The sequence below is a fragment of the Elephantulus edwardii genome, unplaced genomic scaffold (assembly GCF_000299155.1).
Source record: "Elephantulus edwardii isolate Elephantulus edwardi_28Jun2011 unplaced genomic scaffold, EleEdw1.0 scaffold00060, whole genome shotgun sequence".
NCBI classification, from domain to species: domain Eukaryota; kingdom Metazoa; phylum Chordata; class Mammalia; order Macroscelidea; family Macroscelididae; genus Elephantulus; species Elephantulus edwardii.
This window is the reverse complement of record NW_006399810.1, coordinates 13,415,494-13,429,326: the sequence shown is the minus strand read 5'-3', so window position 1 is coordinate 13,429,326 and position 13,833 is coordinate 13,415,494. Positions and strand designations below refer to the sequence as shown.

Sequence of the window (13,833 nt, the reverse complement as noted above, 5' to 3'; positions counted from 1 at the left end):
AATGACCAAGGAGGATAGAAGGAGAATTGATGCCTTTGAGCTGTGGTGCTGGAGAAGAGTATTGAGAATACCATGGACTGCTAGCAAAACAAACAGATTCGTCCTGGAAAAGGTTAAACCGGGTGGCTCCTTGGAGGCAAGAATTTTGAGGCTCCGTCTAACATACTTTGGACATGTTGTGAGAAGAGACCGGTCCTTGGAGAAGGACATCATGCTTCGGAGAGTGGAGGGACGGCGCAGGAGGGGAAGGCCCTCTATGAGGTGGACTGGGATAATGTGGATGGGAGTGTCAGAGACAGTGCAATTGGCACAGGACAGAGCAGAGTTTTGGGCTGTTGTACATAGGGTTGCTATGAGTCGCAAGCGACTCTACAGCACATAACAACAACAACAACAACAACAGCCTGCCATTATTTCTCAAGTTAAGAGAAGCAAAGAACAAATTCAAAGTTGGAATGCTGGAGGATGCTATGGACAAAACCTTGAATGATTTTCTTGTTTTGTTATGTTGTTGAGTCAGGTACAACTCATAGCAACACTATGTACAATAGCTGTGAATTCTACTCTATCTTAAGACAATTTCACTGTCTATGATAAACCTGCCCCCATTACTCCAGTCACTAAGTCAATCCATGTCATTCAAGGTCTTCTCTTGCACTGTCCCTCCATCCTTCCATGCATGACGTCTCTCTCCTAGGACTGGTCCCTCCTTGCAACATACTCAAAATATGTGAGATGGAGCTTCAAAATCCTTATTTCTAAGGAGCAGCCTGGTTTTACCCTCTCCAGGACAGAATGGTTCATGGGATACTCAATACTCATCTGCAGGACCACAACTCGATTCTCCTTCTATCATCCTTAGTCATTGTCCAGCTCTCTGATGAATAGCAAGTAATTGCAAAGACCATGGCCTGGATCAGGTGCACCTTAGTCTCCAGACTGACATCATTATTCTTCAGTACTCTGGAGAGGTATTTGACAACAGATTTTCCCAATGCAATTCATCTTTTGATTTCCTGTCTGCTGGTACCAAGAGTGCTGATTGTGAAGCCAACCAAGTTGAAGCTGTTAACAATCTCAATCTCTCTCCCATTTATCATGATGCTGCCAACTGACCCAGAATCTTTGTTTTCTTGATGTTGAGCTTCAATCCATATGAAGGCTGTATCTTTGACTTTCTGCAGCAAATGCATCAGCTTCTAGCAAGCAAGGTTGTCATCTGCATAAAGCAGGTTATTACTGAATCTTCCTCCAATCCTAATGCCACATTCCACCTCATAAAGTCCAGCCTCCAAGAATGATCTATTCTGCATATAGATCAAAAAGTTATAAAGATAGAAGATATATCTGACATATGCCTTTTCTTATTTTGAACCATGAAGTATTTCCTTGCTCTTTTCTGACAACTGCTTCATGGTCAAAGTATAGGTTTGCATAAGCACAATTAGGTGTTCTGGGATTCCCATTCTCAGAGTTAGGCAATATTTGTTGGGATACACACAAATATCTCTGCATAGTCAATGAAACACAGAAAGACACTGTTCTGATAGTGTTTTCTGCTAAGATCCATCTGACATTGACTATAAGGTCCCTGGTATCACAGCCTCTTCTAATCCCTGCTTGCACATCTGGCAGTTCATTGTTAATGTACTGTTCCAATCATTTTTAGATAATCTTCAGTAGGATCGTGCTTGTGTGTGATATTAGTGATATTGTTCAATAATTTCCACTCTCTGTTGGATCACCTTGTTTTTGGCAATGGCAATAAATATGGATCACTTCCAGTCAGCTGACCTAGTGGTTGTCCTCCAGATTTCTTGGCACAACCTAGTGAGCACATCTGGGGCTGCATCGATTTGTCTGAATATGTCAACTGGTATCTGATCAATTCCTGGGGCTTTGTTTTTTGCCAATTCCTTAGAGCTACTTGAACTTCTTCCTTCATCACCTCATGATCATATGCTGTTTCATGAAATTTTTCTGTGTCAGCCAATTCTTTTTTTGGTACAGAGACCCTATCTTCTTTTAATGTTTTTAATGCTTCCTAGATCATTCAACATTCTGCCCATAACATCCTTAAGTACTATAATGCAAAGCTTGAATTTATTCTTCAATTTCTTCAGCAAGTTCACCCCTTTTGATTTTCTGACTCCAGTTCTTTACACATTTCCTTATATATAATACTTTGCTTTGTCTTTCCAAGCTGCCCTTTGAAATCTTCTATTCAGCTCCTTAATTTCCTGATTTCTTCCCTCTGCTTTGGCTTTTCAGCACTCTAGAGTCTCTATTTTTTATTAAAAATTTTATTTTATACTAATTTACTTACACAGTTCATACACATTGTTTTTCACACTGGATCTTTCCCATTTCCTTTACTCACCCCTCCCTCCATACATCAAATTGTGCAACCCTATGATTACCCACCTGCCTATCCTCATCAGAGTCTCTTCTGACATCCACCTTGGTCTTCTTCCTCTGTCTCCTCATGGATGATATTCTTGACATCCTCCCACAGCTCATCTGCTCTTCGCTCATAAGTGTTCAAAGCCTAAAACCTGTTCCTGAGATGGTCATTAAATTCAGGTGGGATAAACTCAAGGTCAAACTTTGGTTCCTGTGGATTTGATTTAATTTTACTTAGCTTCCGTTTGAACTTGCCTATGAGTAGCTGATAGTCTGTTCCACAATCAGCAACTGGCCGAGTTTTCACAGCTGATCTTGATCTTCTCCAATGCTTATTTTTCCACAGATGTAATCAATCTGATTCTTGTGTAGACCATTAGGTGAAGTCCATGTGTATAGTCACTGTTTGTGTTTCTTATAAAAGGTATTTAAAATGAATAAATCATTGTACAAAATTCTATCATTCTATCTCTAGCCTCATTTCTGTCACCATATCCATGTTTTCTGACTACTGATCCAACTTTTCCAACTTTTGCATTACAGTCACTCATTACTATTCATGAATCTTGGTTGCATGTTTGATTGATTTCCAACTGCAAAAATTAAAAGAAGTGCTCTATTTCCTCCACTTTGGCTCTGTTTGTTGGTGCATATATTTGAACAACGGTGCAATGGTGGTATTAACAGGTCTTCCTTGTATGCATATAGATATTATCCTGTCACTCACAACATTGTATTTCACGATGGATCTAGATATGGTCTTTTTAACTATGAATGCAACCCCATTTTCCCCACTTTTTCCTTTCCAGTGTAGTAGATCGATTAAAACAAGCTTGGAAGCAGAAGTGGCATCCACCTTCAAAATAGCTTGCTTCTGAAAACCCTATGAACTTGGAGAAATGATGAAAGTTATATAAGTGTTCAGGTCTTTCATTCATAGGGTCGCTATGAGTCATCTATGACTCAACAGCACTTAACAACAACAACAGATCATATAATTGTCTGATTCAAAGTGTCTGATGTCAATCCAATTCATTTTGCCAATGCCTAGTATATCAATATTTATACATTCCATTTCTTCTTTAACTATCTCCAATTTTCATACATTCATACGTCTCACATTCCACTAGCATGGCTCTAGTCACTAGCATCTCCTTGCAAAAGTTCCTGCTCCTTTGTGATTCTCAATATGAAGGTTCAGCCTCTGGTGCCTTATCTGCTAGTCTAAACTAAATGTGCTCTATTGTACATAGGATTTTCAATGGCCTGTTATTTAGGAAGTGGATGGCCAATCCTTCTCTCTAGTTGGTCTTAATTAGAGCAATATTTGACAGACAAGCATTTTATCAAAAAGAGCTGATGAGCGACCTTTCTCCATTATACAATTCAGAGAGCAGTCCTACAGCAGCTTTCAATATTGTGACTCGAGGTTTAAACTTGTTTTTCAGTTCCCTCGGCGTGAGAAATGCAGAGCGAGTTCTTCCTTTTATATTCTCTAATTCCAGCTCTCTGTACATCCCATTATAATATTTTGCTTGTCCTCTTATGCTATTAAGCAATGAAAAAGTCTCTAAAACACTGTTGAGAAGAATGGAAGCCCGGAACACTTGATTATGCTTAACTTGGACCAGGAGGTAGCTGTCAGAACACAGCAAGGAAAAACCGTATGTTTTAAAATCAGGAAAGGTGTACACCAAGGATGCATCCTATCCCCACACCTCTTCAATTTAAATACAGAACAGATCATCTGGGAAGCTGGGTTCTATGTGGAGGAATGTGGCATCACAATTGCAGGAAGATTCATCAATAAGCTGTCTTATGCAGATGACACAACCTTGCTTGAAACTGAAGAGGAGCTGAGGCATATGGTGCAGAAGGTCAAAGACTACAGCCTTCAATGTGGACTGAAGCTCAACATCAAGAAAACAAAGATTCTGGGTCATCTGGCAGCATCATGATAAATGGGGAAGAGACTGAGATTGTTAACAGCTTCAGCTTGGTTGGCTTCACAATCAACACTCTTGGCACCAGCAGCCAGGAAATCAAAAGATGAACTATACTGGGAAAATCTGTTGTCAAATACCTCTCCAGAGTACTGACGAGCAATAATGTCAGTCTGGAGACTAAGGCCAGTGTCCAGGCCATGTGGATTCAAGTAAATTTAAATGCTTGACAGACTGAAACTTTCTCCAACTATCATGATCTGTCTGCCCGTCCAATAGTGAGTGTTTTTGTTTTATTGATGTTGAGACGTAATCCTATAGAAAGTTGTGACCTTTGATCTTCTTCAGAAATTTATCTTCTAATCTTCACTTTCTGCAGGCAAGGCTATGTCATTCACAAAAAGCAGATTATTACTGAGTCTTTCTTCAAACTTGATGTCACATTCTTCTTCACAGAGTGCAGCTTCTTTTATTATTTGGTCAGAATACAGATATAATATGTACAGAGAAAGGATACAACTCTGATGCAAAACTTTATTATTTTAAACCATAAGGTATTCCCATGTTCTGTTCAAAGGATCAATTCTTAGTCTATATACACATTTTACGTTAGCACAATTAAGTGTACCAGAAGAATTCCTATTTGTCTCAACTTATCCATAATTTATTAAGATCCACAAAGCTGAATGCCTTTTTGTAATCAATTAAATACATACAAATATTCTTCTGGTATTCTCTGTTCTAGCCAAGATCCATCTGATAGAGCCTCTTCTAAATCCAGCTGGCAATTCTGGTAGTTTCTAGCCATTTTCTCATAATTTTCAGCAAGAATTTACTGGTATGTGATATTAACCATATTGCTCACCCTTTGAGGGGAAGGGGCGGGTAAACAAATACGAATATCCTCCAGTCAGTTGGTCGACCAGATAGCTATCTTCCAAATTTATTGGCATAAGAGTAGTAAGCACATTCAGAGCTGCATCTGTCTGATCTCAACTGGTATTCCATCATTTCTGGAGCCTAATTTTTTCTAATTACTTCAGTGCAGCTAAAACTTTTTACTTTATTACCATTGGTTCTTGATCGCATGCTACTTCCTCAAATGCTTCAATGTTGAACAATTTTTTTATAGGTCTCTGTGTATTCCCTTGAAGCTTCCTGCATCATTCAAGATTTAGCCCATAGAATCCTTCAGTATTATAATTCAAAGCTTGAGTGTGTTCTGCAGTTCCTTCAGTTTGAGAAATGCTGAGTGTTATTCCCTTCAGTTCTTCTAACTGCAGAATTTTGTGCACTTAGTTATGATAATTTGTTTTGTCTTCTAGAGTCGCCCTTTAAAATCTGTTAAGCTTTCTGATTTCATTATTTTTCCTCTTCATTTTGTCTTCTTTAAGTTGAAGAGTAAGTTTCAAAGTTTCTTCTGACATCCAATTTGACATTGCTTTCTTTCATGTCTTTTTATTAACCATGTGCTTTCTTCATGGATGATATCCGTGATGTCATCCCAAAACTCATTCTGCCTTTAGTCATTGGTGTTCATGTATCAAAGCTATTCTAGAAATATTTTTTAAAAATTCAAGGGGGATAAATTCAAGGTTGTACTTTAGCTCTCTTGGACCTATTTTAAATTTCTTCCATATAAATTTGAACTTGCATCTGAGTGTTTTCCACAATTAGCACCTGGCATTTCTTTGACTGCTAATATTGAATTTTTGCACAGATGTAATCACTCTAATTCCTAGAATTTCATCAAGTGAGATGCAGGTATATAATCATCATATGTGTCTTTAAAACAATAAATAAATAATAAATAAATCACTGAATAATGTTCTATCATGTGCTCTAGCCTTGTTTCTGTCACCAAGGTAATATTTTCCAACTACCCTAGAAGCAAGGATTTTGAAGCCGTGTCTCACATACTTTGGGCATGTGACCAGGAGGGCCCAGCCCTTTGAGAAGGACATCATGCTTGGAAGGGTGGAGGGACAGCACAGGAGAGTAAAATCCAGGATCAGATGAATTGAGTCTGTGACTGGAGAAATGGGATTATGTTTGTCAGAGACTATGAGACTGGCTCAGGATAGGGGAGGTTTCAGAGCTAGTTGCATAGGGTCTCTGTAAATCACAGGCAACGTGATAACACATAACAACATCAACAGTCTTTTTTTGTTTCCAATTTTTGCATTACAATCAACAATTTTTATTAATGCACCTAATTTAATATTTAATCCATTTCAGACTGCAGAAGTTGTTCGAAATCCTCAACTTCTTTATTCTTGGATTTAATAGCTGATGCATATACTTGAATAATAGTCATATAAAGAGGTCTTCCTTATAGGTGTGTGTATATAATCCTACCACTAACAGCAATACAGTTCAGCATAGATTTTTGAAATGCTTTGACAATGAATGTCTCTTTAAATTCTCACTCCTGGCATAGTACATCATATGACTGTCTAGTTTAAAATTACTAATAACCAGAACATCTCAGTTCACTAATGCAAAAGTTGTCAATCTTTATGCATTTCATTTTATTTTTGACAACTTCCAATATTCTTAGTTTCCTACTTCCTACATTCCACATTCCAATTATCAGTCAATATTTGCAGCTGTTTCTCCTCATTTGGAGAAACAAAATATAAAAAATAAAATACATAAAGGTCCTTCATTGAATGAAACTGTTACTCTATTCTTAACATTAAGGAAGACTCTACTTTGAGAGAGCAGCTCCTCCTCAGCTGTATTTTGAGTGCCTTCCACCTAAGGGGTCCACCTTCCAGCACTACACTCAACGGGGCTTCTACGTGATTCGCAGGTTTTCTAAACCCTGCTATTTCACAAGTGGATGGTGACTCATGCTTCTCAGTTTGTCTTAGTCTGAGAACTCTGCTGATACTTGTCTACAGTGGTTACCCTTCTGGTATTTGAATGACTAATAGTATATTGTCCCATATCACAGCAATGCACAAACCAATGATACAGCAAACTTATAGACTGTTATTTCTAGAGGAGACATGCTATCTATATAGGAGAAAATATGAAGGTAATCATGAGTCTGTCAAACCTTCAGTTGTATTATTAATCCATAGTAAGAACTACTAATATTTATGGTTAGCACAATCACTATGACAATTACAATTATTAATGACTGGCATTCTACAAGATATTTATTTTTACACATCGTTGTTTTTGTGGTGGTGGTTGTGACTGTGTACCACTGCGATGGAACCGAGCCATAGCTGACCCTCTGGTGGGTTTTTAGAGGCCGTTAATGCATGAAGGGAGATTGTCTATCCTTCTCCTGCATTTTTACACAGTATATCACTGAATAAAAATGTCACTATCACAGTCATTTCATTTTACTTTTAATAATATTTTTTATCTAACTGTGAGTTTTCCCTTCATGTGATGTTAAAAAGATTTACTCCTACTCTTATAAGTCACTTGATTATACCAGATGCCAAGATTTTTTTTCTGCAAATATAATTCTAATTAAATAAAGAAAATCACTGGTGAAGAGAGATTTAGATGTTCTCATTATAACACACTTTTGGCATCGTTAAAATCTTTAGGAAAACATATTCTTGCTATGAAGATGACACTGAATGCAAAGAAGGAAGCCCCAGCCCCTCCCAAAACTTAAGCCAAAGCAGAGGTGCTAAAGGCCAAGAATACAATCCTGAAGGGCATTCACAGCTGCAGAAAAAAGATCCACAGGTCACTCAACTTCTGGTGGCCTAGGAGTCCAAAAGCAGCCCAAACACCTGGAAGAGCACCTCCAGGAGAAACAAGCTTAATCACTGTGGCATCATCAAGTTTCCTCTGATGACTGAATCAGCCATGAAGAAGACAGAAGATAAGAGCACACTTGTCTTCACTGTGGATGGCAAGACCAACAAACACCAAATCAAACAAGTTGTGAAGAAGTTCTATGACAATGATGTGTCCAAGACCAGCACCTTCATTAGGCCTGATGGTGAAAAGACCTAGGTTCGACTTGCTCCTGACTTTGATGCTTTGGATGTTGGCAACAAAATTCAGATCATGTAAACAAAATCCAGATGGCTAATTCCAAATATAAATTTTTCTCATAAAAAAAAAAAAGAAAGAAAATGTAGTTCCATGTGATACTATTCACATGTCTCAAGGTGGGCTCTTATAGGCTTCTTCACATTTATGACCCTCCTACTGCAAAGAATGACTACTCCTTTATGGAAACAGTGAGGTTACACTCAGAGACTGAGAAAGAGAATAGTTAGGCAAAAAGTCCTATTATCGAGGACTGGGGATAGTCTCTAAGTCCTCGTAGAATGATTAGGAGAGCCTACACAGTGCAAGGTGAAGCACTTGGCTGCTAACCAAAAGACTGATGGTTCAAACACACTTGGAGCTCCGCAGGAGAAGGGCCTGCCGTGGGCTCTGTAAAGATTACAGTTTCCTGTCACACAGTGTTGCTATTAGTTGGCATCAACTCAATGGCACCTAACAACAAGAAGAATGACAAATACTCACAATTACACTTGGGAGCTGATTTTAAAAAAATGACATAAACCTCGCTTTTATCTACAAAATAATCCTTAATATACCAATGATTGATACTTATAGCATGCTTTGCTTTGTGTCAGATTCAAGCCATCACCATGAATGTATAAAATTGTCATTTATACACTCCATTAATTAGAATAATTTTAACTGTAGCAAACGTCTACAAAGTTTTAGTGTCCACTATTTTATAAAAAACATGAACACATACTTAGGATTCAATTGTATACCTGTTCTTGATTCTCCTTCATATCCTGTTCCACCTGGCTTCTTAAACCGTTTCAAAGATAATTCACCAATCCTTTCATTTTCAGCATTAATGGCTTTTTGGATTTCTTGTATCTCCTTTTTTCTGGCTGGAGGAAGTTCTTCAACTTTCTCTTTTGATTCACATTCATTGCTGCTAACATCATCATTATCATCTCCATCATCACAAATCTCAAAATCATCTTCATATTCCTACAAAGAATAACAATATGGTTGGAGCATTTTCAAACAAACTGACTTGATGATATAGTGCTAGAAAAAAAATCATAAAATTATACTTTAAAATGAACAAATTCCCCATTTATGATTAAGAAATATTTTTATAGTTCATTGATCTTAATTTTTTAAAAATATCTGTGTTTTACTGACTATGCAAAAGCCTTTAACTGTAAAGATAATAAAGGAGATGATTAACTCTGAGAATCCCAGAACATTTATTTATGCTCATATGATACAACAGAGGTTCTGTGAAAAAGACAAAGATCTTCAAAAGATAGACTGACACTGGCTGCAAGAGTAAGTTCAAATATAACAATGACTGAGAATGATGCAGATCTAGGCAGAATTTCACTCTGTTGTATGTAGGATCACAGTAAGGTTGTACGTCACTATGATTTTAATGTTTTTAAATTACAAATCTGTAGAAACTGCTCTTTCTAAAAATGAGATACATTATTTTTAGATAAACAATAACCTGATAAATGGAGAAAAGATTGAAGTTGGTAATTATCTCATTTTACTAGGATGCACAATCAACACCTACAGATGTAGCAGTCAAGAAATCAAACACCAGGCTAAGGCGCACCTGACTCCAAACAATATTTTCAACTACTCCATACACAGGTGGAAGGTGGACCATGAAGGACAGATGCCTCTGAATCGTGGTATTTACAGAGCAGACTGAATACATGATAAAATGGCAGGATGAACAAATCTGTCTTGGAAGAAGTGCAGTGAGACTGTTTTTTAGAGATTAGAATGGTGAGAGGTTATCTCACATACTCTGTGCAACTTATAAGGGGGGTTCATCCATGGACAGGGACTTCACATTTGTAAAAACAGAATGTTGGTAAGAGAGAATAATAGCCATGTTTACAGGTCTTCCTTATATGCATATGGATATTATACTATCATCCAAACATTGTATTTCAAGTCAGAACCTGAAATTTACTTTTTGACTATGAATGTATCACCATTCTTCTTCAGTTTTTCATTCCCTGCACAGTATAGCATATGATTATCTGATTCAAAGTGGCCAAAGTTGGTCCATCTTATCTCACAAATGCCTAGTAAGTTAATATCCATGTGTTACATTTAATTTTTAATAATTTCTAGTTTTTCAACATTCAAGCTATGTACATTCCATGTTCCAATTATTAAACAATGCTTGTTATTGTTTTTCCTCATTTCAACTGACTTCCAAAATGTGCTCTACCACTACACTACTATAACTATGCTCTTTCTTTAGTGTTCATAGGATTTTTAAAGGACTGTTATGTAGGAAGTAACATCCTTGATACCAGCAGTCAGGAAATAAGGAGACCCATTGCACTGGGAAAATCTGCAGTTAGGGAATTCTCCAAATTATTGATGAGTATTGATGTCAGTTTGAGGATTAAGGTGCATCTGATTAAGATCATGGTCTTTCTAATTACTTGTTATATCTGAGAGCTAGATAATGAATAATAAGGATGACAGAAAAAGCATCGATGCCTTTGAGCTATGGTGTTTGAGAAAAGCACTGAACATCTCATGGACAGCCAAGAGAACAAAACATCTTGGAAAAAGTGCAGCCAGAGTGTTCTTTGGAGGCTTCACCTCACATACTTTAGATATGTTGCTAGGAGGTGTTATTCCTTGGAAAAGGACATGATGTGGGGAAGGGTGGAGGGTCGGCAAAGGAGAGGAAGACCTTCAAAATCTGGTGGATTTATACGGTGACTGCTGCAATAGATTCTTGTGTGTCAGGAAGCGTGCAGATGGCACAGGACAGAACAGAGTTCAGACCTTTTGTTCATAGGGGCGCTAATAGTCGTACTAGACTCAACTGCACCTAACAACAATAAGAAAGAAGATCCACATGGATTAAACAGATTGACTACAACAAAGAGCTTAAGCCTGTGAGGATGGAATAGGATTGATGGTCATTATAAGTCAAGGTCAACAGCACCCAAAAACAACAACAAAATGGGCACAGATACAAAAAGGAATATTACAGATATTGCTTGCCAAAGCCAGAACATTTGGGTGTCTGTGGGGAAACAGGGGACTGAAACTTCAGTGGGGCAAGGGCCCTTCATGGAAATCCTTGCCTCTGCAGTTGCTGAGGCATCCCAGGGTTGAAACAGGACAAAAGAGTTTGGGACTGAAACTATTCAAGTGGTGCACCTGGTCTCATACCACTTAGCAACTCCCTAGAAAAAGGACAGGAAAGGGAGAAGAAATTACATTAAAACAAAGAGAATCTGAATAACTTTATGAAAGGCAAATTTTCCCAGAATGGACTTTCTTTAGAGTGAGTGGCTCTCCCCATTTGGCAACTAATCAATAGTATATAAAGGTAAGAATTACCAACAACTTACACAGACAAAATAGAAACAAGCTAACATGTTTCAAGAAAATCTTCACACAATGTAAAGAAAGCAGCAAGCAGCTTCAAATACTGTTGAAAAACAAATTAAGCCTTCTCAAAAAAAAAAAGCTGAGCATACTGCAAACCAAATGAATAACCCTGAGTCAGGAAATGAGAAGATATATATTGAGTCATATGAACAGCTGTAGAAAATGATGGAAGAAACAAAAGAAACCAGAAATAAAGGTAGCAGCTTGGATGAAGAAAACCATAAGAAATATACTGATGCTGAGTTATTTGGACAGCTATAAAAGAGCATTCAATTAATGAAGGAAATAATGGAAACCGTTAAGAAAACACTCAAGAGACACAAAGCCAGAAGAAATACATTGATGAGGAGGAACCTGCACAACTATGGAAGAAAATGCAAAAGATGGAAGAAAAAAAATGAAACTATAGATGAAGGATATAAGAACCTAAAAACACATTACAAGATAGAAAGGGTACAGCCAACGAAGAACTGGAAATAACATAAATTCCCCAAACTGCAATCCAGAATGTCAAGGCTGAAATGTCAGAAGTGTCCAACATGCTGGAGTGACAAAAAGAGTAGAACAGAACAGATGGAGCAGAGAGTCAGTGAAGTGGAAGGCAAATATCTCAATGGAACATACTAGAAGACAAATCAGAGCTGAGACATAAAGAATCATGTGGAATGACATCAAATGGAACAACATATGTATGCTTGGAATTCCAGAAGATGACAGGGACAGGGAAATCACTAAGAAAACTGTGGATGAGGTACTAAAAGAAAACTTCACAGAAATTATTAATAATGAAGAAATTCACATTCAAGAAGCTCAGGGAATACCAAATAGACTGGACCCAAAAAGAAAAGCATCAAGATATATCATATTCAAATTCTCCAAAATAAATCATAAGGACAGAATACTAAAAGGAGCATAAGAAAGGGGGGGAAGTCACCCACAAAGGAAAACCAATTAGATTAAGTTTTGATTTCTCAGCAGAAATCATACAGATGAGAAGACAATGGGATGGTACATGCAGAAAGTTGAAAGAAAACAATTGGCAACCAAAGATCCTATACCCAGCAATGTGCTCCATCAAATATAAAGGAGAAATCACATTCTTTGGAGAAAAGAAGAAACTTAAGTCTGTGAAAACAAGACCAAATCTACAAGAACTTTTAAGGAAGTCCTTCACAAGGAGACATCAAAGGAAAGTAGATGGATCATGGTAACAAGAAACAACAAAAAAAAAAAACGAAGAAACACAGCTCCAGGCCCTCCTTCTTACACCACCAAAGCCCCCAAGTCTAAATTGCTTTCCTTGTCGCATTCCAGACTATTTCTTAGGGCCTTTCTACTACAGCCTCATCGGGCCCACCCCCAACTCCGTTCTTCATGGCATTGCTCCTGTGCTGTGGGCCCAAGCTGGCTGACAGTGGCATCGTTCTCAGCACCTGGGGAGTGATCATGATGATAATGTTCAGAATCTTTTTTACAGTCCATTCTAGTCCATATTGAGAATATCCCCTCCACGAGAAAGATTTTAAGAATGCCTCCAGAATATATACAACCTATATGAGCAAGTGAGCTACAACTGTTTCATTACTGCGGGCCTTTACCTCCTCCTCAGAGACTTCTCTTTCTGCCAAGTTCAGCTCAGTAAGCACAAGGAATACATGGTGTGCTAGCGCACAGTCCAGTTTCCCCTTCCACTATTTAAAGACCCAGCCTATCAGGCATCCAGCCCCTCTGTTTCGTTCTGTACAATAAAGAGGAACTGCTCCCTTAAAAAAAAGAAAAGAAAAAGAAACACAGTAAAATGACAACAATAAAAGCTGGCCTGTCAATAATCACACATAATGTGTATGGACTAAATACACCAATCAAGAGAAAACGAATAGTAGAATGGACATTAAAAAAAAAAAAAGCCCATCTATATATTGTAAACAAGAGACACATCTAAAAAATGAAGAGAAAGATAGACTCAAGATCAAAGGCTAGAAAAAATATACCAAGCAAATGGCATCCACAAAAAAGCAGGAGTGGCAATACTAATCTCTGATAAAATGGACTTTAG

General features: G+C 37.7%; 1 protein-coding gene across 1 annotated transcript in view; it reads right to left on the bottom strand.

The window, feature by feature from the left end:
• WDR60 (WD repeat domain 60) overlaps nucleotides 1-13,833 on the bottom strand; it is a 290,279-nt gene that overhangs the window by 103,236 nt on the left and 173,210 nt on the right. Inside the window, exon 12 of the mRNA XM_006887691.1 lies at nucleotides 9,119-9,347. Within this exon, the coding sequence (XP_006887753.1) occupies nucleotides 9,119-9,347 (229 nt within the window). The remainder of the gene's footprint in view (nucleotides 1-9,118; nucleotides 9,348-13,833) is intronic.